This window comes from Schistocerca piceifrons, chromosome 5 (genome assembly GCF_021461385.2).
Source record: "Schistocerca piceifrons isolate TAMUIC-IGC-003096 chromosome 5, iqSchPice1.1, whole genome shotgun sequence".
In the NCBI taxonomy this organism is placed as follows: Eukaryota; Metazoa; Arthropoda; class Insecta; order Orthoptera; family Acrididae; genus Schistocerca; species Schistocerca piceifrons.
In genome coordinates this window covers 383,753,884-383,779,279 of record NC_060142.1, presented here as the reverse complement: position 1 = coordinate 383,779,279, position 25,396 = coordinate 383,753,884, and the positions used below count along the sequence as shown (strand labels likewise).

Below are 25,396 nucleotides of genomic sequence, written 5' to 3'. Positions count from 1 at the left end.
TGTTTTTAGATATATTTTTCCTACGTGGAATGTTTCCCTCTATTATATATATGAAATCCCCAAACCACCTTCCCTACCCTCTGGCTCCTACCCTTGTAACTGCCCCCGATGTAAAACCTGTCCCATGCACCCTCCCACCACCACCTACTCCAGTCCTGTAACCCGGAAGGTGTACACGATCAAAGGCAGAGCCACGTGTGAAAGCACCCACGTGATTTACCAACTGACCTGCCTACACTGTGAAGCTTTCTATGTGGGAATGACCAGCAACAAACTGTCCATTCGCATGAATGGACACAGGCAGACAGTGTTTGTTGGTAATGAGGATCACCCTGTGGCTAAACATGCCTTGGTGCACGGCCAGCACATCTTGGCACAGTGTTACACCGTCCGGGTTATCTGGATACTTCCCACTAACACCAACCTGTCAGAACTCCGGAGATGGGAACTTGCCCTTCAGTATATCCTCTCTTCTCGTTATCCGCCAGGCCTCAATCTCCACTAATTTCAATTTGCCGCCGCTCATACCTCACCTGTCTTTCAACAACATCTTTGCCTCTTTACTTCCGCCCGACTGACATCTCTACCCGAACTCTTTGCCTTTACAAATGTCTGCTTGTGTCTGTGTATGTGCGGATGGATGTGTGTGTGTGTGCACGCGAGCATGAGCGAGCGAGAGCGAGAGAGAGAGAGAGAGAGAGAGAGAGAGAGAGAGAGAGAGAGAGTGTATACCTGTCTTTTTCCCCCTAAGGTAAGTCTTTCCGCTCCCGGGATTGGAATGACTCCTTACCCTCTCCCTTAAAACCCACATCCTTTCATCTTTCCCTCTCCTTCCCTCTTTCCTGATGAGGCAACAGTTAGTTGCGAAAGCTTGAATTTCGTGTGTATGTTTGTGTGTCTCTCGACCTGCAAGCACTTTCGTTCGGTAAGTCACATCATCTGTGTTTTTAGATATATTTTTCCCACGTGGAATGTTTCCCTCTATTTTTATATATATATATATATATATATATATATATATATATACTGGTTACATTTTGGATCTCTGTTATTGTTTTGGTGGCTAGCATGATCAGAGTTATTGTTTATATGGATTTGGTCACCGAGTGCCTTTTCCATTGCAATGGTTCTTTAATGTGAAAATTTCGTTGCAGTGTCAGGAGCTTTTTGTTGTGATTATTCACTCTGATAGCTGCCATTTCACATTCCATGTTCGATGGTTTGTGTCTATGTTTTATCAGGTGTTCAGTGAAGGTAGAAGGCTATTTTCATATTTCCACCTTCTTATATGTTCTTTATATCTAGTTTTGAAGTTCCTGCTTGTCATCCCCAAATACAGTGATTTACATTCGGGCACTCTAGCTGGTATATAACCCCTCATTGGTATTTATCTGGTTTGTCTGTTGTAAATGTTATTGGACTGTGTTTCTTGTTCTGTAAGCTATGTGAAAAACCCTGTTTCTCTAATATATTTGCTATCTTGTGTGTTGCTTTGTGTTTGTATTTAAGAGTGTTCCATTTTTTTCTGTTACTCATGTCATGAGTGTTGCTGTTTTGTGTTCCCATATGGGCTGTGGTGTGTGTGGGGTCCTTTGGTATTTGTGTTCTCTACTTGTTTTCATTTTTCTTTATTTGCATTTTAATTTTTTGGTCGAGTTTTTGTAAAATATCTGTTTTAACCATTGTTTGAGGCTATGAGTTGTATTGTTTGTAATTCTTTTTCGTATTTTTCTTTGCTGAGTGGGATGTTATTTAGTCTGTGTAATGTGTCGTCAGACCGTTACAGTACAAAAAGTTATAGTACGTATAGTTTTTGTAACAGTCCGGAACTATCAGTTTCTTAGGTCACTGTTACAAATTTCCGACAAATTATTTATAAAAGAATGAAAAACTGGTAGAAACCAACCTAAGGGAATACCTGTCTGGGTTCTGGAGAAATGTAGGAACATGCAAGGCAAGCAATTATCATAGGAAGTTGACAAACCCATGATTAAGCAGTTGCCTATTTAGAAAAATCATTTGACTATACTGACTGGACTACATGCATTGCAATTTTTAAGGTGTTAAGAGGCAAAATACAGGGAGGAAAAGGTTGTTAATAACTCATACAGAAATCAGTCTGCAAGTTGTTAAAGGGAAGCAGTAGTAGAGAAGGGAGTGAGACAGGGTTGAAGCCTATCCCTGATGTCATTCAATCTGTGAATTGAGCAAGCTGTGAAGGAAACAGAGGAGAGCTTTGGAAAGAAAAAGTTCTGGGAGAAGAGATAAAAACTGACATTTTCTGACAACGTTGTAATTCTGGCAGACGCAAAAAAGGATTGGAAGAGCAGTTGAACACAATGAATAGTGTAACAGATATCAGCTTAACATCAACAAAGGTTAAACAGCTGTAACATAATATAGTCTGCATCAGGCCACCAAGTGAATTAGCTTAGGAAGTGAAACACTAACAGAAGTAAATAAGGTTTGTTATTTGGGCAGCAAAATTCTGAAAGTGGCCAAAATAGAGAGTATGTGAAATGAAGACTGGCTACAGCAAGGAACTCATTTATGAAAATGAGGAATTTATTAACATCTATTATCAATTTAAGTGTTACACAGTCTTTTCTGGAGAGTCACTTTGTACAGAAGTGAAACATGAATAATAAGCAGTTCAGAGAACAGAAGCTTGTGAAATGTTGTGCTACAGAAGCAATAGGGAAGATTAGATGGGTAGGGTGCATAATTAATGAGAAGGTATTGAACTGAATTGAGGAAACAAGAAATTTATGGCTTAACCTGACCAAAAGAAGCAATCAGTTGGTAGGAGACTGAGGCATCAATGAATTCAAGCAGAGGGAGACTAACGGATGAATACAATAAGCAGGTTGAAATGAACGTAGGTCACACCAGTTATTTGGAGATAAAGAGGCTTGCATACGATTGACTAGAATGGACAGCAGCATCAAACCGGTCTTCTGACTGAGGACAACAACAAATAAACTATTTACTTACTGGTCCAGAACTCCTGTTTGCAAGTGGTCCACTGTTTCAGTCTTATGTTTACTACATTGGAATATGACTTCCTAAATTCCTTTCAGTATTAATATCTGTTTTGTCATGATTTGACAGACCATTACTAATTTTCTCTCACTGTGTTGTTCCTCTACAGGAAGAATTATGAAGATATATGTGACTGAACTGCTGCTTCTCTGTAGCCTAATTGGGAAGTAGGACCACATTGGTTTCATTAACATTGTTACCTACGAGGACAACAATACTCACAAAAAAACACAGGATGAACTTCACTTTTCCTTATGAGCCAAGTTTGTCACATTACCTAGTGCAGCAAAAATTCTTTATTTTGCTTTAAAAACAAGTTTTTTGCCGCACTATTTATATATTTACTCTTAGTGATAAAAGTTATGGTTCAAATGTCTCTAAGCACTATGGGACTTAACATCTGAGGCCATTAGTCCCCTAAACTTAGAACTACTTAAACCTAACTAACCTACGGTTAGCACGCACATCCATGCGCAAGGCAGGATTCGAACCTGCGACTGTAGCAGCAGCGTGGATCCGGACTGAAATGCCTAGAACCGCTCGGCCACAGCAGCCGGCGATAAAAGTTACATGGTGAGCTCATTTTGGCTTTTTGCCATTATTGGCTCATCATTGTCATAATTATTTATTACTTAGATGCACATTCGAACATTCCTGTACAGTTCTCAAGTACTTTAATTGTGCAATGTTTAAATATCAATACTTTTGACAAACATGAGATGTGGCATAAATGGCGACTGGCACCATCTGTCAATAATGCTTTGCATATAAATCCTATTGGATATAACCAATTACAGGAGGTGCAACCATATCTTCTTTAACATAACTTATGTTCTGAGATATGAATAATGTAATATAGTTGAGATTTATCAGCAGGTCATCTGCTTTACTTCTAATTCACCACTGGCATGACATTCAAGAAAAAAAGGAAATTAATAGTACAAGTAGAATATACAATAATTATATCTACTACAGAAGTCTTGCATCAACTGCCACAAAGATTCACATACCTTGCTGTCACGCCACACCACAGGAGGAATACCATCAGCAGGAAACAACCAACCACAGCAAGACCTACCCCTTCCCATGCTCCATGGCTCATATATATAAAGGCGCCAAAACTGCATATATAGACGGAGGCAAGACTTAATGGCGTAAGTAAAGCAAGACACAGGAGATCCCCCAACACTGTTTTTGCTCCCATTTTGTCATTGCTCTTCAACCACTGGAATAGAAATTTCAGATTTTCTGTAATGTAATCTACACTTATAAATAGTAATACATTAGTGACCAGATGGATACATTTACACCGACACAGTACATCATTACTGGACATGCAGCCTAGTTTGATGCTCTACAAAAGGGTCACTGCAAGTGATCTAAGGGATCCTGCCTATTCCACGGCTCACAACATCCCCATGTGAAGTGTACAGTTAGATTATGTTTGTAACAGATATTCTAAAATCTGCTACCAGATATTCCAAAATCTGCTACCAGATATTTATTACTCCTGTTCCCAACTCTTGCAATCTGTTGTTGCTGTTTGCACTCCAAAATTTCCCTAACTGCAAGTCTACCTGTCTCAGTGCAGTTAAAAACTTAAATTTTATACCCTCAGTGGATGCACATTTATTATAGGACAATTTGTTTTTAACTCCAGAATGGGTTCCTTGTTAAAAGTGCCAAAAAACAGAAACTAATTTTTATCTAATTTATTTTTGTAAAGCTGTTACACCCTTCCCTATCAAAGAGTAGAACTTTTAAGCTATCATTCAGATTATGTTGGCCTTACATAATGATTACTGAGCATGTAAAACAGTACCTTTTGTTGTCTGTGCTAAAACTATCACATTCAAAGTACCTGATGACACAAAATATTGCTCACCTGCGAAAATGAACCAGGTTTCCGTACAATTTTGAATCTAAATTGGCATATTTCACATTTATCTGTGTTTGAAGTTGACAGCCATTTTTCAAGGCAACTAATATGAATCAGTCCTAGTGCCCCTAAACAGTCACATGGACAAATTAACATTCCAGTCTTGTCATCTGCAAAATAAAGAAATAAAGGTAATGTTAACTAAGATGTCAAGAACATTTCTTGGATGGTGGATACATAACGTAACCAAGGTGCAACAAAACCAATCTTACAGTCTTGTTTGCAGGTCACAATTACATAACTGGCAAGAATGTGGTCTTGCTGTAACTTCTGTATGTAACAAGAACATAGTGATGCTATGTTCACGAAGTTGCTAGCCTTACATGGAAGAAGAAGAAGAAGAAGAAGAAAAATTATCAATTCAGGTGAATTAAATAATAACAAATTATGTACAATGCCAACTGCACAAAGAATACAGCACTCATTGAAATTTTATCTGTCTCTGTTCACTAAAGGCAGGCAGGCTCAAGCATGCACACGAGGACACATGTGTCTTAAAACTGAGTGCTGTCCTGTGTACAGATTTCTCCCAAAATATGTACTTTCTGCTAAAGCAATCACTGAATGACAATACTGTTTACTGGGAAAAAAAGTATATTGAAGCTCATCTAAGTGATGGGCAGCTAATAGATGGGATGGCTGATAACATATCCATTACTGAAGAGAACAGCTAAGTGATGAGCGAAACTATGGAGTGTCACAGGTAGGTCAAGACCTGTTTCAACAACAGTATATTGAATCATTCATGACAAATTTTTCAGATAAAGGACTGAGGAAGCTGTGTGTATCAGCTTCTTCTGCAACTTAAATAGTAATAATTCATGAGTTGTTTCCTATAGGTTTTTTACCTCTTAAGGAAATGAAGATGAAATTTTGCAATCTGTTATAGAAGGGGGTGAGATACTGAATGTCTTCCAAGGAACAGCTCAATGACTCGGCACAAACTAGCACTGCTGAGGAGGGGGAAAGCTTCCCAATCCACCAAGAAAACAAAGCCAACACTATAATGGAAGCATAAAAAAACAGGACAATATTAAGAAAAGAACAGTTGCTACTCTCAATATAACAGAGATGATGAGTAGCAGATATGCACTTCAAAAAGACTTATCTCTGGCTGCTTTGTGTGTGTGTGTGTGTGTGTGTGTGTGTGTGTGTGTGTGTGTGTGTGTGTGTGTGTGTGTGTTTTGTTACTGCTTACAGGACTCTTTACATTACAGCATTACAGGCTTCCCTGAGATAATTAAAACTGCTCTAATACAGGAAATAAAATAAAAATGAAAATAGAATACTATAGTAAAACTGAGGTTAAAACCTAAAGAGATAGAAAGTTATTTCACAACAGAATATAAAAAATATAGATATCTGAAACACAAAACCAGTGTAAGTAGGCATTACATCTTCCATCATGAGTTTAGACATAACATTTGTGTGCTCACAAAATTTTGAGATCAGCTGTGCTGCCAGTGTACCATTTACAGCCATTCTCTTTGTCACCTTTCTATAACTGTCTCTAAAGAATGATATTAGTGAACATAACTGGTTGCTGTATTCAGCTGTTTCCACATTAGCCTATTTGGTTGCTACATATGTAACACTGACACTGTTTTATATTTTTCAGAGGTAAATACAAAGAATTGCCCTTTGTGCTGCTTCAATTTTTATTTACAAGGACTAGTTTCAAACTGCCTACCAAGCTATTTTCAGACAGTACATACTTTCAATGAATGTCTGTAGCATTGCGGGTGGGGGGGGGGGGGGTCTTGTGTCTGTGGCATGGTAGTAACTCCTATTAACTCATCACATCTGACGCTTAACTTGTTACTTTTTTTTCTGTCTTGCCAGAGCTACACACACCTTACAATGCTACTAAAACTTTTATTAAAGTGTGTACCATGAGACAATGATTTGAAACCAGACATGATAAATGAAAATTAAGGGTTCATAAAAGGCAAGTGGTCAGTTATTTCTGAAAACCTTTATTAGTCACAATCGCTGTTTTCTACATCCATAATGGATAAAACTTTTATTTTACTGCTACCATTTATTCTGACAGGACCAGGTACATAGAAGTATTTCCTCTTACCCTGATTTCTGAGGGGAAAAAGTGGTATCTTGGAACCCTAAACAAACTTCACTGTTTGCTGCATTCACTGGATAGCCTATAGAACAACCAGAAAATTGGAATATGTGTGATATTTCAATTTAGGGGCACGTCTTCTTTGAGAGTTATAGAGATCCTGTCCAACTGTGTGACAGTTATTCCCTATGTATGTATATTCTAAACTTATTCTGTGAAGACAGGGGAGCAACTAACACGACTGCCTGGGTTTGTCACTGCTAAAACTTAACATGTTAAAATATTTTGAAATTTATGAAAAGATATAACTTGCATTAATCATCTTTTTGTATCCAAGTGTCTTTAAAATTGTAATTACTCTGCAGATCAAACACAGAAGCTGCTTGTTCCAACTTAGCAGGAAGACAGTGTCTACCACATCGTGACGTCACAATTACTTTGACTACAGGCTTATTAATGAATAGTCACTCTGTTGATCAGTGAACAATGATGCCAAATACATAAGACACCATGGCTGACTGTCCTTAATGCAAATTTCATACCGAGGAACTGCAACTGAATTGTTAGAAACTGGGTAGTTCTGTGTAAGTGTAATTGTCACAAGTTGTTCTGGATTAAAAATTTTCCGATAAAACAAACTGATCCATAGATGATACCCTATTATGAAGTTAGCACCTATCAGCTGCACAGTCCCTTTTGTTTAAGCACTTCAGAATATTCTCAATGTTCAATGCTCTCACACTTATGTCTTGAAACCAAGAAAGCTTTCATCAAATAGGAGGAACAGAAACTGCAAACGTGCTGATGTAGAGGCTAACACCCTGAAGTCACAACTAAGATACATTAAATACTGTGAGTATGACTGAAATGAATACACTTCCTCTTCAAAAATTTAAAGCTTGTTCTTGTTGCGCTTTCCTCCAACTTCAGTACTTAAGTGCAGCTGACAAGCTGTGTGGCTGGAGGAATAAATCGAACAAATAGTGCCTCACTGGACATCTGACTAGCATGGTTACACAGTTTTACACCAACAGAACCACATCGCATATTTGTAACTAAAAAGTGAGCAACTGCTTTGCACGACATGACTGCTGTATAAGTAACATGCAGCCACAGAGCACTATGAGCACAGTTCAGAGAGAGACAGAGATAAGAGAGCTATATATGCAACAACATTTTTGAATAGCCACTTAAAGTAGTGTCAGACTGTCAAGGAGGCCAACAATACCCTCTGAACTCAGGGAGTGACAGATCAGTTTCAGTAAGGTAGGAACCCATATGAAGTTTTTTGGTATTCTCTGAAGTCTTCTCTAAACTGCTTGTACATACCATAATAGTTACTTGGGAGAATGTGAACTACTTAGCCAATATCACCTGTAAACAACTTTTATTGTTGAATCTTCCAGGCAGATTAAAACAGTGTGCCAGACCAAGACTCGAACTCGGGACCTTCGCCTTTCACGGGCAAGTGGCGTACCAACTGAAGCTGTGAGGACAGGTCAGGAGGCTTGCTTGGGTACCTCAACTGGTAGAGCAGTTGCCCACGAAAGGCAGAAATCCTGAGTTAGTCTTGGTCCGGCACATGGTTTTAATCTGCCAGGAAGTTTCATATCAGCACACACTCCACTGCAAAGTGAGACTTTCATTCTAGAACTTTTATTGTTGGTTATCAGTTTCAGTAAGCACAGTTACCATCTTCAGATATTGACAAAAGATTATTACATAAGAATGAGATTTTCACTCTGCAGCGGAGTGTGCGCTGATATGAAACTTCCTGGCAGATTAAAACTGTGTGCCCGACCGAGACTCGAACTCGGGACCTTTGCCTTTCGCGGGCAAGTGCTCTACCAACTGAGCTACCGAAGCTCTTAGAAGAGCTTCTGTAAAGTTTGGAAGGTAGGAGACGAGGTACTGGCAGAAGTAAAGCTGTGAGTACCGGGCGTGAGTCGTGCTTCGGTAGCTCAGTTGGTAGAGCACTTGCCCGCGAAAGGCAAAGGTCCCGAGTTCGAGTCTCGGTCGGGCACACAGTTTTAATCTGCCAGGAAGTTTCAGATTATTACATGTCTCTTATACCAGCTGTACAAGTACTTTTTCGAACCCATTTCCAGGTACGTTAAGGACGAGATGAACAAAGCATACGCACGTCAAAGTTAAAGCCACAATCGATAGAGTAATTTGCTAAATGCTTGTGGGGGAGGGGGGGGGGGGGGCACACTACAAGGAAGGAAAACTGGCAAACTTCCAAAAAAGCACCAGCTATGGAGTTCTCTTGGTACACTATACCCCATGCAATGTCAACTTGAGCTCTACTGACAGACATGGCATTATTCAATTCCCACTTCAACAAGTGACTGTTGTATTGCTCTTTACAATTCATCTAAAATCCAGCTGTCCCTTTTTTGCAGTTTCTTTTGGAACAGCAGCATAAGGTCTTTATTGCCATAAGAAATTTCATAGAAATAATTACTAACTGCCTCTCCTGTATCAAGTGATGATGTTTTAAGAACCCCTTCATTCTGTCTGGTGGGGATATATTTTTATCTGTCGATATCCAAGATCCTAATGATAGCCTGCCAATCATAGGTGGCTGGTGTGGCAAGAATAAAAGAATTCACGAACTCTTGCCATTACCTTCACTTGCTGTCTTCAGTTAATCACTGTCCCCGAGTGTAGAGCAATATTTGTCTTTCCATCAAGGACCGTATTTGAATTGAACTAGATGGCTGTACAGCAGAAAATTTTCTTAGCACTTGTAATTGTGGCCTCTTTTCAGGTCATCTGATTAAATAAGTATCAAAATAAAGTTGCGAAGGCTAGAATGAAGTTCAGTGCCCACTCCCTGCTCAACAATGTGGTGATAAGAAGGGAAGGTCAATGACAAGGAATAATGCTGCTGAGCAAAATTTAAGTGACCTCTGTTCAAAAGGCAGATGTCTTCTGGTAAAATGCGACTAAAAAACTCAGCCCCCGGGCAAGCATTCCAGTCTCAAAGCCCATGGTGTGCCTTTCAATCTTAGCCAGGGACGAATAGCCAAGGTAGGTCACGATTAGAGAAGAGGTGCAATTTGACATACTTTATCTAGTGGAGATGAGCCAGGACATAAATTATGTAGTTAATAAGTGGCACATGGATGGCAAGGAATGGGTTGGTTCTGCAAGTTATCACTATATGTTGAGCTGTGTACAAAGTAGTGAAATAACTTGCTACAACAATTGTGTGTATCAAAGGCAATGAGGGCTATAATTTAGGGTGAGTGTTTAGACAGTAGACACTTCGAAAGCAGCCACAGGCACAACAAGCACAAACATCGCAGCAACGTGAGTAGCAGCATACTCAACTGTAGGCAATCCTGGAACAACAAGAGAAGGAGGCTGCACTAGAGCACTCCACTACAGTGGCTCATCATGCCAACACAGCAACCACTGCACCATTCACAGCATTGCAGCCAGAAGGTGGAGACTAGAATTCTTACTACAGATGTCTGTAGCTTTGCTTCCAGACTAGTAATAATAAAACACCTTCTCTGACAACTACTTACAACAGATAGTTTGGAACCACAATCAGGGTGGAAAAATATTAGATCTAATAGCAACAGAAAAACCTGACCTCTTTGACGATGTCAATTTCAATACTGATATGACTGAACAGAGGCACTTATGGCAAAAATTATTACCAAAGTAAGAATGACAAAGCGAGGAAAATGAGCAGTGAGAAACAGCTGAAACCATTCAAATTGCAAAAAAAACTCCAGGGCTTGATGGCACCCCTATCAGACACTCTACTGCATCTGCAGCTGAGTTAACACCTCTTAACTACAATCTATCGTAGATCCCTCAAACAAAAAACCATGTGCAGTTGGTTGATTGGTTGACTGATCTGGGGGAGGGGACCAAACAGTGAAGTCATCGGTCCCATTGGATTAGGGAAGGATGAGAAGCGATGACAGCCATGCCCTTGCAAAGGAACTATACCAGCATTTGCCTGAAGCAATTTAGGAAATCATGGAAAACCAAAATCAGGATGACCTGATGTGGGTCTGAACTGTCATCCTCCCAAATGAGAGTGCAGTGTGAACCACATCACCTCATCCGGTCCACATCCAGTAGCTGGAAGAATGCAGGTCATACCCATCTATCAAGAAGAGTAGGAGATATGGTCCATAAAACTGCCATCCAACATCCTTTACATCAATTAGTTTTAGAATCTCAGAACATATTCTGAGCTCAAACATAATGGGGTATCTCTAACAGAATGACCTTCTGCACATGAACTGGAATGCATTTCAAAAACATCATGTGTGACCAAACTAGCACTTTTCACACACAAAGTACTGCAAGCCTGGGATCAAGGCACTCACATAGATGCAGTATAACTCAATTTCCAAAAAGCATTTGACTCAGTACCACAGTTACACCTATTGTCAAAAGTATGATTGTACAGGGTATAAAGGGAAATTTGTAACTGGACTGACTATTTTTTTTGTAGGAAGGCTGCATCTAAAGCTATCTCAGATGGAGTGTCATTAACAGATGTAAAAGAAACTTCAGGCATGCCCACAGAAGTGGGTCAGGACCCTTGCTAGTCATGTTTTATACTAATAATCTTGTGGACAACAGTAACTGTAACCTCAGACTTTTCACAGATGATGTAGTTATCTATAACAAAGTACCATCTGAAACATCATCGTCTTTCTTTCAAGGATTAGGCTGTTGCCTGTTCTGAACTCACAAACAAAATCATTCCCATCTTTTTCTAGGTCTTCCAATATCTCATTTCCCATTCAGCTTTTAGTTCAGGATCTTCAGAGGAATTCTGTGATGTGGGATTCTCATGAGGTGTTATTTTCAATATTTACAACCTTTTTGAATTTTTTCATTCATGCTGAAAATATTTAATTCTGTTCTAATACCTTTGTTTCTAGTCATCTCTTTTCTTGTGCAGCCTTTTGTCTTTTTTAGAAACCTCATCTCTGCTGTTTGCATTTTATTTTCTTTCCTTTGTGGTAACCCAGCTTTTGCTCCTGTAGGATAACATTGGAACTGCCATTACTTTATGGCCCACTGTACAGCTTGGAATTTGTGTGTTTCACTTTCACTAACTATCTGAAACAAGCTGCATAAATATTCAGTCAGACCTTGATAAGATTTCAGACCAGTACAATGACTGGCTACTTGCTTTGAATGTTCACAAATGTAAAATTGTGCACTACATAAAAGGAAAGTATCCTACAACTGTAATATCAGTGAGTCACAGCTGGACTCATTCAACTGATACAAATAACTGGGTGTAACACTTTGTATGGATATGAAATGGAATGATCACACGATTATCGTAGGTATAGCAGGTGGCAGACTTCGATTTATTAGTAGACTACTGAGGAAACGCATTCAGTTTACAAAGGGGTCTTGTACAAGTCACTTGTGCAAGCAACACATACTACACACATCAAAAAAAGTTTCCATCACCCTGCTTCCCAGAACTCCTGAATAATAGATGTTGACTGTGGATATTTTATCACAGACACAGTCCCTTTGACTGTTCAGATGTCACTAAACGCACCCAAAGATGTAAACAACAATGCATGAGTAGTGCCTATTAGGTGGAGGGGGCCCGACAGCCATTCAGTTCCAGTCATTCCACCAGGAAGGAGGTACACTGCTTGTGTTGTCTGTAGTTCAACCATGCCTAGACAGTCAGTACCGGGGTTCGATCATGTCCGCATTGTTACTCTGTGCCAGGAAGAGCTCTCAACAAGGGAAGTGTCTAGGTGTCTCAGAATGAACCAGGACGATCTTGTTCAGACATGGAGGAGATACATAGAGACAGGAAATGTCGACACCTCACTCAGCCCACCCAAGGGCTTCTGCTGCAGTGGATGACTGCTACCTATAGATTATGGCTCGTAGGAACCCGAACAGCAAAGCCACCATATTGAATAATGCTTTTCATGCCGTCACAGGACATTATGTTACAACTCAAACTGTGCACAATAGATTGCATGATGTGCAACTTCACTCCCAACGTCCATGGCGACGTCCATCTTCACAACCACAACACCATGCAGCATGGTACAGATAGGCCCAACAATGTGCCGAATGGACCACTCGGGATTGACTTCATGTTTTCTTCACTAGAGTGGCCAGCATGTTCTCCAGACATGCCTGGGATAGATTAAAAGGGCTGTTTATGGATGACATGACTCACCAACCACACTGAGTGAGCTACATCATATCACTGTGGGACAATCTGGACCAACAGTGCCTTGATGAACTTGTGGATAGTATGCCATAATGAATACAGGCATGCCTCAGTGCAAGAGGACATGCTACTGGGTATAAGAGGTACTGGTGTTTACAGCAATCTGGACCACCACCTCTGAAGGTCTGTATGGTGGTACAACATGCAATGTGTGGTTTTCATGAGCAATAAAAAGGGCAGAAATGATTTTTTTTTTGTGTGTGTGTGTGTGTGTGTGTGTGTGTGTGTGTAATACTGCTTAAGTGTGTGGGTATGGTTCCAAATTGGACTAATGGGGGTGTTGAATGTATACAGGAAAGGATGTGTCTGACACTTGGGAGAGGCTTACAGAGATGTTGAAGAAACTTAACTGGCAGATTCTTGAAGACAGATGTAAACTATCCTGAGAAAGTCTATTAACAATGTCAGTTCAAGTGTGAAAATGAGAGATGCAAACTATCCTATGCTTGATCATTTGTACAAGACATAATAATTAGGTATGCACCAAATAAAGAATTTTGTTCAAAACCACCTGAACTAGCAAACTGCACCAAGGAAGTGTTAGCAAATTTAAGAAACTTCTGAAATGAAACTTCCTGGCAGATTAAAACTGTGTGCCGGACCGGGACTCAAACTCGGGACCTTTGCCTTTCGCAGGCAAGTGCTCTACCAACTGAGCTACCCAAGCACGACTCACGCCCCGTCCCCACAGCTTTACTTCTGCCAGAAAGTAGGAGACGAGGTACTGGCAGAAGTAAAGCTGTGAGGACAGGGTGGGAGTCGTGCTTGGGTAGCTCAGTTGGTAGAGCACTTGCCCACGAAAGGCAAAGGTCCCGAGTTTGAGTCCCGGTCCGGCACACAGTTTTAATCTGCCAGGAAGTTTCATATTGGCGCACACTCCGCTGCAGAGTGAAAATCTCATTCTGGAAACTGCTGAAATGTCTACTGTAGCCAGCAATCTTTAGATGAAGTTGATATGTCTTCTACAAAACTGTTCTCATTCATGGCACACTACGCACAATTAGAACACATGAGGTTCATCATCTTTGTAGGTCTCACAGTTCAGACCCTGACACCCAAGTAATGAAAAAACTATAGCAGCCGCACTGTTATTGAAAGCACCCTTGCACTAAGTGGACATACAAGGAAACGAACTGTGTGCACTGTTATAAACACAGATACATAAAGGAAAATTGCTAGGCCATATTGAGTGCACCCCATCAACAAAGCCCCAAGCATGCCAACATAGCAGAACACATTCTTCAGTCAGAGCTGAATCCTTTTATGGCACGACCACAGGAATTCTGTCTTTCATTAATAATACACAGCTAATGAATTTTCTTGCCGATATTGGCACGGCAGTCTACCACAAATGAAGAAGCCTGAGTATAGATTGGTTCACTGCCATTTCATCCTATTTCAGCAAGACTGAAGTTCTATAGCAAACATTGCATCACATTTGGTGGTGAACATACAGTAAGAAAATTGTACAAGAAGCCAGTTGTTCAGTTGCGATTTTTGTTGTGCCTTCAGTAAAAGCACAAACCTTAACTGAAATTGAAGCTTCCATCGCTTCCAGGTTTCTAATAGTAGATGACCTCAACATCCTATGTGCTATGGTATCATATGATAATCTCTGAACATCAAGCATTGGATTTTCTGATCTCTGTTCTCCGGTTTATGATGTCTCAACAATTATGTAGCACACATTCAGTTAATAACTCTTGCAACACTTCATCATTTCTAAACCCGACCAGCCCCAGTAACAAAACAAGAACACCTCAAAACACAGTAAAACTGTTTAGTGAAACACGATGTCCTCACACATATCACATCTAGTCAATGGGCAACTCTTAACAATTTTATGAAAACCAAATGGTTCCCTCCACATTTGCAGTGGTTTCAAAGCAACTGAACACATTAACACTGATGTGTACCCCATTACAAAGCCAAAAGAACTCTTGTCAGAAGTACCTACTTTTCCAAGATAAAGCCAGCTGCAGCATACTGGTAATTGCAGCTAGATAAACAAACATAAAACCTGTAATGGTTATTAAAATGTCAGTCGGATCACACAGATTTAACAGACTACCTTTCAGAATCTGTAGCACACTGCAATTTTTGCAACATTACTTGGAATACTAATTCAAATGAGTCTTAGCACAGTTAACTACACGTAGATGTAATTGTCACTAGTACAAGGGGGACACCAACCAGGAAAACCCATGTATGCTCTTCCACATGTTACGGCAAGGGATAGAAGTGTAATCTACCCTGAGAGCCAAAGAAACTGGTACATCTGCCTGATGTCATGTAGGGCCCCTGCGAGCACACAGAAGCCGCAACACAAAGTGGCGTGGACTACTAATATCTGAAGTAGTGCTGGAGAGAAATGACACCTGGAATCCTGCAGGTCTGTCCATAAATCTGTAAGAGTACGAGGGGACGGAGGCATCCCAGATATGCCCAATAATGTTCATATCTGGGGAGTTTGGTGGTCAGCGGATGTGTTTAAACTCTGAAGAGAGTTCCTGGAGCCACTCTGCAGCAATTCTGCACCTGTGAGGTGTCCAGTAGTCCTGCTGGAATTGCTCAAGCCCATCGGCATAGACACATCAGGGGTCCCATATCACTCCAACTGCACACGCCCCAAACCATTACAGAGACTCCATCAGCTTGAACAGTCCCCTGCTGACATGCAGGGTCCATTGATTCAAGAGATTGTCCCCATACCCCTACACGTCCCTCCGCTCAATACAATTTGAAACAAGGCTCATCCAACCAGGCAACATGAACATGTTTCCAGTCATCAATAGTCCAATGTCAGTGTTGACACGACCAGGCCAGGCGTAAAGCTTTATGTCATGCACTCATCAAGGATACACGAGTGGGCCTCTGGCTCCAAAAGCCCATATCAATGATGATTCATTGAATGGTTTACACGCCAACACTTGTTGATGGCCCAACGTTGAAATCTGCAGCAGTCTGCAGAAGGGCTGCACTTCTGTCATGTTGAATGATTCTCTCAGTTGTCGTCAGACCTGTTCTTGCAGGATTTTTCTGTCCACAGTGATGTCGGATGTTTTACTGAATTCCTAATATTCACAGTACACTTGTGAAAGGGTTGTAGGGGAAAACCCCACTTCATCGCTACCTCTGAGATGCTGTGTCCATCACTCACATGCCGACTATAACACCGCTTTCAAACTCACTTAAATCTTGATAAAATGTCATTGCAGAAGCAGTAACCGATCTAACAACTGCAGCGCCTTATTCTGCCTCTATTTGAATATGAATATGTATACCAGTTTCTTTGGGACATCAGCGTAAATAAGCACGATTTGTTTTTTTTTTTTTTCCAAATCCAAGTTGAATGTCTAGGTCATATCGTGAGGTACAGAGGTTAAAACCAACCACACCATATGTAGAAGCCATAGACAAAAGTCAAGTGCCTACAAGCTAAAAATACCTCCAACAATTCTTGGAAAAAATTAATTATGCCAAATTTATATCAAGTGGTGCCCAGATTGCCAGACCACTCAATAACTTATAGAGGAATTGAGTAAAATATGAATGATCCCATAGCCCCACAACGATTATCAAAAATTAAAACTGAGTCATATGTATGATTCCTGTCTATCAACTTACAACCTGTTCATGTTACTTATCTTGGCTACTGATGCTTCAAAGCACAGCATCGGGGCAGTACTCTCCCACAGAACTGACTGGTATGAACAACCTGTCTCATATGCCACCAAAACTGACTTCATTTCAGATGCTTTATTCCCACACAGAAAAATGTTCCTGCAATCTGTTTTGGGAATCAAAAATTTCACCAATGTCTCTACGGTCCTAGATTCCATCTAATCACCCATCTCAAAGATTCCACCTAATCACCCATCTCAAACCTTTAATTTCCTTTCCAGACTCAAGAATTTGCTTTGCTACAGTATGTAAATTTTTTGGTAATGTGAAATACATTAATGCAATGTTCGTACTGCTGTTTGCTATCAAATATGTAAATGTCTAATGTTGAAGTTAACTACTGTTTCCACCAAAGTTCAACTTGAGCACCAATGTACATATGCACAAATGAAAAATTGAATAATGAAAGAACAACCCAGTTTGTATAGCCTCCTAACGGGTGGTTCCATTTTAAAATATTGACTACACTTCTGTCCAAGGTCCAAACAATGCATGTCACATTAACCCAAATGAACTTTGTTGCAAGTTTAATAAAAGAGCAGGAATTGGCGGTGAAATAATGTTCACTTTTATAAAGACAATTTACTGTAGAAACATTAAATGAAATGTCCTTTCACACTACCCACAACAGTTTAATATTTGTGAATCACCCAATTTCTCAAGAACTTCGCTCAGTGGAAGAGGCACAAAAAAGCGAACACATCTTTTTGAAGTACTTTATGCGCCTTTTCTGCACGATATCCTTAGATGAAATGGTGGCCAAATGGTTAGCATCATGGCTTCTTAATTTTGTGCCCCGTGTTTAAAACCTGATCATTGTTTTTATTTTTTTTAATTGTTTTCATTTACTTACCATAGAAGATTACTACTTGAACGTTTCTTATCAAATTAGGGGACACAAGAGGGTTACATTAATTGTAATGTTACAACTGGACTTCACAATAAGTTTCACGCATTTATTACATTATACATGTGTGTGTATATGGTATGTTGAGGGGTTAGAATCCTTTTTGATTCTCATATCAGTTCTTATATTATATTCGTATGGTCATTCTTCAAGAATGATTTGGTGCATTCACTTGGACAATACCAATCGTGGGAAAATTCGAAACACAGATTTCTGAATACCACCAAGGGCAGCTTTGCCACAGCAACACTTCTTTGTATTAATCTAACTCAGGAAAGAAATATGGTTAACAATGGTGAATATTTCATGTTGTTGTTGTTGTTGTTGTTGTTGTTGTTGTGGTCTTCAGTCCTGAGACTGGTTTGATGCAGCTGTCCATGCTACCCTATCCTGTGCAAGCTTCTTTATCTCCCAGTACTTACTACAACGTACATCCTTCTGAATCTGCTTAGTGTATTCATCTCTTGGTCACCCTCTACAATTTACCCTCCACGCTGCCCTCCAATGCTAAATTTGTGATACCTTGATGCCTCAGAACATGTCCTACCAACCGGTCCCTTCTTGTCAAGTTGTGCCACAAACTCCTCTTCTCCCCAATTCTATTCAATACCTCCTCATTAGTTATGTGATCTACCCATCTAATCTCCAGCATTCTTCTGTAGCACCACATTTCGAAAGCTTCTATTCCCTTCTTGTCTAAACTATTTATCATCCACGTTTCACTTCCATACGTGGCTACACTCCATCAAATACTTTCAGAAACGACTTCCTGACAAATCTATACTCCATGTTAACAAATTTCTCTTCTTCAGAAACGTTTTCCTTGCCATTGCCAGTCTACATTTTGTATCTTCTCTATCTCTAGCATCATCATTTATTTTGCTCTCCAAATAGCAAAACTCCTTTACTACTTTAAGTGTCTCATTTCCTAATCTAATTCCCTCAGCATCACCCAACTTAATTCGACTACATTCCATTATCCTTGTTTTGCTTTTGTTGACGTTCATCTTATATCCTCCTTTCAAGACACAGTCCATTCCGTTCAACTGCTCTTCCAAGTCTTTTGCTGTCTCTGACAGAATTACAATGTCATCGGCGAACCTCAAAGTTTTTATTTCTTCTCCAGGGATTTTAATACCTACTCCGTACTTTTATTTTGTTTCCTTCATTGCTTGCTCAATATACAGATTGAATAACATCGGGGAGAGGCTACAACCCTGTCTCACTCCCTTCCCAACCACTGCTTCCCTTTCATGTCCCTCGACTCTTATAAGTGACATCTGGTTTCTGTACAATTTGTAAATAGCCTTTCATTCCCTGTATTTTACCCCTGCCACCTTCAGAATTTGAAAGAGTATTCCAGTAAACATTGTCAAAAGCTTACTCTAAGTCTACAAATGCTAGAAATGTAGGTTTGCCTTTCTTTAATCTATTTTCTAAGATAAGTCATAGGGTCAGTATTGCCTCACGTGTTCCAACATTATACAGAATCCAAACTGATCTTCCCTGAGGGTGTTTTTTTTTTTTTTTTTTTTTTTTTTTGTATGGCGCACAACTTCAATGGTCATTAGTGCCCAGACTACGTTAGGAATGCACCGCAAGGCACAAGTTTAAAACAGCAACTAAAAGGGAAAAGACAGACTGACAGGCATAGGATTTTTAAAAAAAAAAAAAAAAAAAAAAAAAAAAAAAAACCAGCATAATCGAGTGTCCTTAGAGAGGTTTGTCAAGTTGATAAAACGAAGAACGCGAGCAGCTGCTCGTGGGTCATCCGCTAAAATGGCATCTAGAGTACATGGCAGGCCAAGATCAAGATGCAGTGTGTTAAAATCCGGACAGGACGTTAAAATGTGGTGGACCGTCAGCAATTGCCCACATGGACAGAACGGCGCCGGCGCAGCCGTCAGCAGATGGGGATGGCTGAACGGGCAGTGTCCAGTTCGTAACCGGGCCAAAACGATCTCCTCCCGTCGAGAAGGGCGGGAGGAGGACGTCCAAGCCGCGGGAAGAGGTTTCAAGGCCCGAAGCTTGTTGTCCGTAAGTGCAGCCCAATCGGCATGCCACAGCGATAAAATGTGCCGACAAATGACGAAGGGACACAACAAGAAGCTGTCCGAGGCTGGAGGACCGCAGCCTTGGCCGCGGCATCTGCAGCTTCGTTCCCAGGGATACCGACTTGGCCAGGAACCCACATAAAGCTAACCGGAGATCCGGCGTCCACCAGCTGCTGAAGAGAGCGGTGGATCCGGTGCACGAAAGGGTGAACCGGATACGGATCACTGAGGCTCTGGATGGCGCTCAGGGAATCGGAGCAGATGACATAAGCAGAATGTCGGTGGCGGCAGATGCAAAGAACAGCCTGGTAGAGGGCAAAGAGCTCAGCTGTGAAGATCGAACAATGGCCATGGAGCCGGTATTTGAAACTTTGTGCCCCGACAATAAAAGATCACCCGACCCCGTCATTGGTCTTGGAGCCATCTGTATAAATGAAGGTCGTATTAATGAACTTCGAACGAAGTTCGACAAAACGGGAGTGGTAGACCGAACCAGGGGTAACCTCCTTTGGGAGCGAGCTGAGGTCAAGGTGAACGCGAACCTGAGCCTGGAGCCAAGGTGGCGTGTGGCTCTCACCCACTCAAAAGGTTGCAGGGAGTGAAAAATTAAGGTGTTGAAGGAGGCGACGAAGGCGAACTCCAGGGGGTAGCAGGGCAGAGACATACAACCCGTATTGACGGTCGAGAGAGTCGTCAAAAAAAGGAACATAAGACGGGTGGTCGGGCATTGACAGTAGCCGACAGGCATACCGACAAAGCAGTATATCGCGCCGGTAGGTGAGTGGCAATTCACCAGCGTCAGCATGAAGACTCTCGACGGGACTAGTATAAAACGCTCTGATTGCAAGTCGTAAACCCCGATGTTGTATGGAGTTGAGGCGGCGTAAGATGGATGGCCGCGCAGAGGAGTATACGAAGCGCCCATAATCCAGCTTGGAGCGGACGATCGACCGATATAGACGAGGTAGGACAGTTCGATCCGCTCCCCACGACATACCACTGAGAACACGGAGGACATTTAGAGAACGGGTACAACGGGCAGCCAAATATGACATGTGGAGACCAGCTAAGTTTCCTGTCAAATGTAAGATCTACAAATTTTGTTGTCTCCACGAATGGGAGAGCAACGGGACCGAGTCGTAAGGACGGTGGGAGAAACTCTTTGTAGCGCCAGAAGTTAATACAGACCGTCTTCTCGGTAGAAAAACGGAAGCCATTGGCGACACTCCAGGAGTAAAGACGGTCAAGAGAACGCTGAAGACAGCGCTCCAGGAAACATGTACGCTGCGCGCTGCAATAGATGGTAAAATCGTCCACGAAAAGGGAGCCTGATACATCAGCTGGGAGGCAATCCATTATTGGATTGATCGCTATGGCGAAGAGAGCGAAGCTCAAAACTAAGCCCTGTGGCACCCCATTCTCCTGGCGAAAGGTGTCTGACAGGACAGAACCCACACGTACCCTGAACTGTCGATCCATTAAAAAGGAACGAATAAAAAGAGGGAGGCAACCGCGAAGGCCCCATGTATGTATGGTGCAGAGAATGCCCGCCCTCCAACAGGTGTCGTAAGCCTTCTCCAAATCAAAGAACACAGCCACGGTCGGGCGCTTCCGCAAGAAGTTATTCATAATGAAGGTCGACAAGGTAACCAGATGGTCAACAGCAGAGCAGCGCCTACGAAATCCACATTGTACATTGGTAAGTAGGCGTCGAGACTCGAGCAGCCAAACCAAACGAGAGTTAATCATTCACTCCATCACTTTACAGACACAGCTGGTAAGCGAGATGGGTCGATAACTGGAAGGCAAGTGCTTGTCCTTCCCCGGCTTAGGAATCGGGACAACAATAGACCCGCGCCAGCATGCGGGAACATGTCCCTGAATCCAGATGCGATTGTAAGTACGAAGAAGAAAACCTTTACCCGCAGGAGAAAGGTTCTTCAGCATCTGAATATGAATAGAATCAGGCCCTGGAGCGGAGGACTGTGACCGGGCAAGTGCGTTTTCGAGTTCCCGCATGGTGCATGGGGGCATTATAACTTTCACGGTTCGAGGAGCGAAAGTTAGGTGGCCTAGCCTCCTCTGCCTGTTTGCGGGGGAGGAAGGCAGGGTGGTAATGAGCAAAACTCTAAACCTCTGCAAAAAAGCGGCCGAAGGCATTGGAGACATCCTCAGGGGCCACAAGGACGTCATTTGCGACCGTCAAGCCAGAAACTGGTGAGTGGACCTTAGTGCCAGATAGCTGGCGCAGGCTACCCCAGACAACAGAAGGAGTAAAACTGTTGAAGGTGCTTGTGAAAGCAGCTCAGCTGGATTTCTTGCTTTCTTTAATAATACGACGACACTGTGCACGTAATCGTTTATAATTGATACAATTCGCCACTGTAGGGTGGCGTTTAAAGGTGCGTAAAGCATGTCGACGAGCACGTAAAGCGTCTCTACATGCTGCGGTCCACCAGGGGACCGGTACGCGATGTGGAGAAGAAGTAGTGTGAGGGATGGAATATTCAGCAGCAGTGAGAATGACTTCCGTGAGATGTGCGACCTGACTATCGCAGCTTGTGAAGGTTTGATCCTGAAAGGTCGCCCTGGAAGAGAAGAGCCCCAGTCTGCTTTGGAGATGGTCCAACTAGATGAGCACGGAGAGGGGGTATGCTGCAGGAGATGGATAACACACGGGAAGTGGTCGCTCGAATATGTATCAGTGCATACCACTCAAACCGGCGTGCAAGTTGAGTAGTACATATAGAGGGGTCTAAATGGGAATAGTTGTGAGATGGGTCCGAAAGAAAAGTAGGGGCGCCAGTATTGAGGCAGACAAGATTGAGCTGGTTGAAAAGGTCTGCTAACGTGGAGCCCCTCGGGCAGGATGCTGGAGAGCCCCAAAGGGGATGGTGGGCGTTGAGGTCTCCAGTTAACAAAAATGGTGCAGGTAGCTGAGCAATAATTTGCATCATGTCTGCCCTGGTACCGGCAGACGATGATGGAGTGTAAACGGTACAAATGGAAAATGTAAAAGTGGGGAGAGTAATTCGGATGGCAACTGCCTGCAGGCCGGTGTGCAATGTGATGGGATCATAGTAAATATCATCCCGGACCAGCAACATAACCCCTCCATGAGCCGGAATACCTACCACAGGGGGTAGGTCAAAACCTACAGAGGTGTAGTGTGCCTAGGCAATTTGATCACATGGGCGTAGCTTCGTTTCCTGGAGGGCTACGACGAGCGGACGGTGCAAGCGGAGCAGCAACTTCAAGTCCTCTCGGTTGGAGCGAATATTCCAGTGAACAAGTGCCATCGTAAGAAGAAAAGGAAGATGAAAGAAGGGGTCACCTCGAAGGCCGCTGAGGGCCTGGCTTCGAGCGAGCACTGCTGCCGCTATCAGTAGGCGGACAGTCATTGGTTCTATAGGTTCATCGGCCATCTTGGTAAGATGGCCGGGAGGGGGAGCTTCCTCCACCGGTGAACGGCTACCAGCGGTGCGGCCAGGCGAAACGGATGACAGCCTGGGGCGGCAACCGCTGGGTGGCGCAGGAGAAGAAATGCGCCGTGGCGGAGAAGGAGAACTGTGCTTCCTATGAGCCTCCTTGGAAGGTCGTTTGGTGGAAGTACTGGTCGATGGCTGGGAGGTCGAGGTACGTAGGAAGTCTGCACGGGACGGTTCCTTCTTGAAGGCCCGTGCATCTGACTTCTGGGTCTTCGTCTTAGCAGAAGCTGATGAAGGGGCTTGTGTGTGTGGGGTGATGGGAGGAAGAGGAGACGTCGACCGCGCGATCTTAGCACTGGCCGAACGGACGACCGTGGTGCTGAAGGTCAGATCGCATGTCTGGGTTGCCACCTCCCTGGTAGTCCGAGGAGAGGCAAGGACAGGACTGTATTTCTCCGCTGGGAGCAGCGTGGGCTTCCTACTAGCTAATAGCTTGCGAGCAGCCGAGGTGGACACTTTCTCTTTGACCCGAATTTCTTGGATACAGCGTTCTTCCTTATAGATGGGGCAGTCGCGGGAGGACGCTGCATGGTCATCCTGACAGTTCACACAATGAGGAGACTGAGGTGGACAGTCACCCTCATGGGCATCCCTGCCGCAAGTGACACATTCAGCCGCATTGGAACAAGACTGGCGAGTGTGATTAAAACACTGACACTGGTAGCAGCGCGTAGGTGTCGGGACATAGGGGCGAACAGAAATAATCTCGTAGCCCGCTTTGATGCGCGATGGCAGCTTAACACTATCAAAGGTCAAGAGAAGTGTCCGGGTCGGTACAAGGTCATTGTTGACCTTTTTCATGACCCTATGGACAGCCGTCACGCCCTGCTCAGTGAGGAAAGATTGAATCTCCTCGTCAGTCAATCCGTCGAGGGATCTAGTATAGACCACACCACGAGACGAATTCAAAGTTCGGTGAGCCTCCACCCTGACAGGGAACATGTACAGGAGTGTGGCTCGAAGCAGTTTCTGTGCCTGAAAGGCGCTCTCAGTTTCTATTAACAAGGTACCATTACGCAACCTTGTACAAGACTTAACAGATCCGGCTATGGCATCTACGCCCTTCTGGATAACGAAAGGGTTGACAGAGGAAAAATCCTTTCCGTCCTCAGATCGAGAAACGACGAGGAACTGTGGGTAAGGCGGTAGTACTTTTGTCACTGGTGGCTGGTCATGTTTCCGTTTGTGGGCAGAAGTCGAGAGAGAAGAAGAGAAATCCATTGCGGAGGAATCCCCCATGACTGCCAGCATCTCTGATGGCACGCTCCTTCCTTATGGGGACCCTCTCAGAGGGCACTCCAGCCTTAGGTGAATGTTTACACCTCAGGTCACACCTCCCGAGAAACAGACGGAGGGACCAATCGGCATGGTCAGAAGGTATCAGCTCAGGCAGTCATCCCACCCTGGGCCTGGCCTTTACCAGGGGGTACGAGCGTGCCTTACTTGTCTACCCAGGGCGGGGAATTATGCGTTACCCCGTCACCGGCTACGCGTGCGAACGCGTGGGTCGGCCTTCAGGTGCGCACAGGGAGGAAGGAAAAAGAGGAAAAGGAAGAGAGAGAGGACAGACTGTCTCAAACGCCGAGGCGGAGACCAGAGAAGGCGAGGAGGAGGAGGAGGCAAGGAGGAGGAGGCAAGGAGGAGGAGGCAAGGAGGAGGAGGCAAGGAGGAGGAGGCAAGGAGGAGGAGGCAAGGAGGAGGAGGCAAGGAGGAGGAGGCAAGGAGGAGGAGGCAAGGAGGAGGAGGCAAGGAGGAGGAGGCAAGGAGGAGGAGGCAAGGAGGAGAAGGCAAGGAGGAGGAGGCAAGGAGGAGAAGGCAAGGAGGAGAATAAGGAAGACAGTGAGATGGAGAAGAACAAAGAAAGGAACCAACCAAAGGAAGGAAGAAACGAGGAGTGAAAAACCAAAAAGACCACAAATATAGGTCGTGGAACCGTCCGTCTCCGG

The 25,396-nt window shown here is 43.0% G+C and overlaps 1 protein-coding gene across 3 annotated transcripts in view; it reads right to left on the bottom strand.

The window, feature by feature from the left end:
* Positions 1-25,396, bottom strand: part of LOC124798284 (E3 ubiquitin-protein ligase MARCHF2-like) — a 51,027-nt gene that overhangs the window by 16,135 nt on the left and 9,496 nt on the right. For 2 of the 3 annotated variants that reach the window (XM_047261608.1, XM_047261607.1), the window contains exons 3-4: positions 4,928-5,091; positions 4,053-4,267 (exon numbers count right to left, since the gene is read on the bottom strand). In XM_047261608.1, coding sequence (XP_047117564.1) covers positions 4,053-4,267; positions 4,928-5,091 — 379 coding nt within the window. The remainder of the gene's footprint in view (positions 1-4,052; positions 4,268-4,927; positions 5,092-25,396) is intronic. The other variant, XM_047261609.1, reaches the window with a different exon arrangement.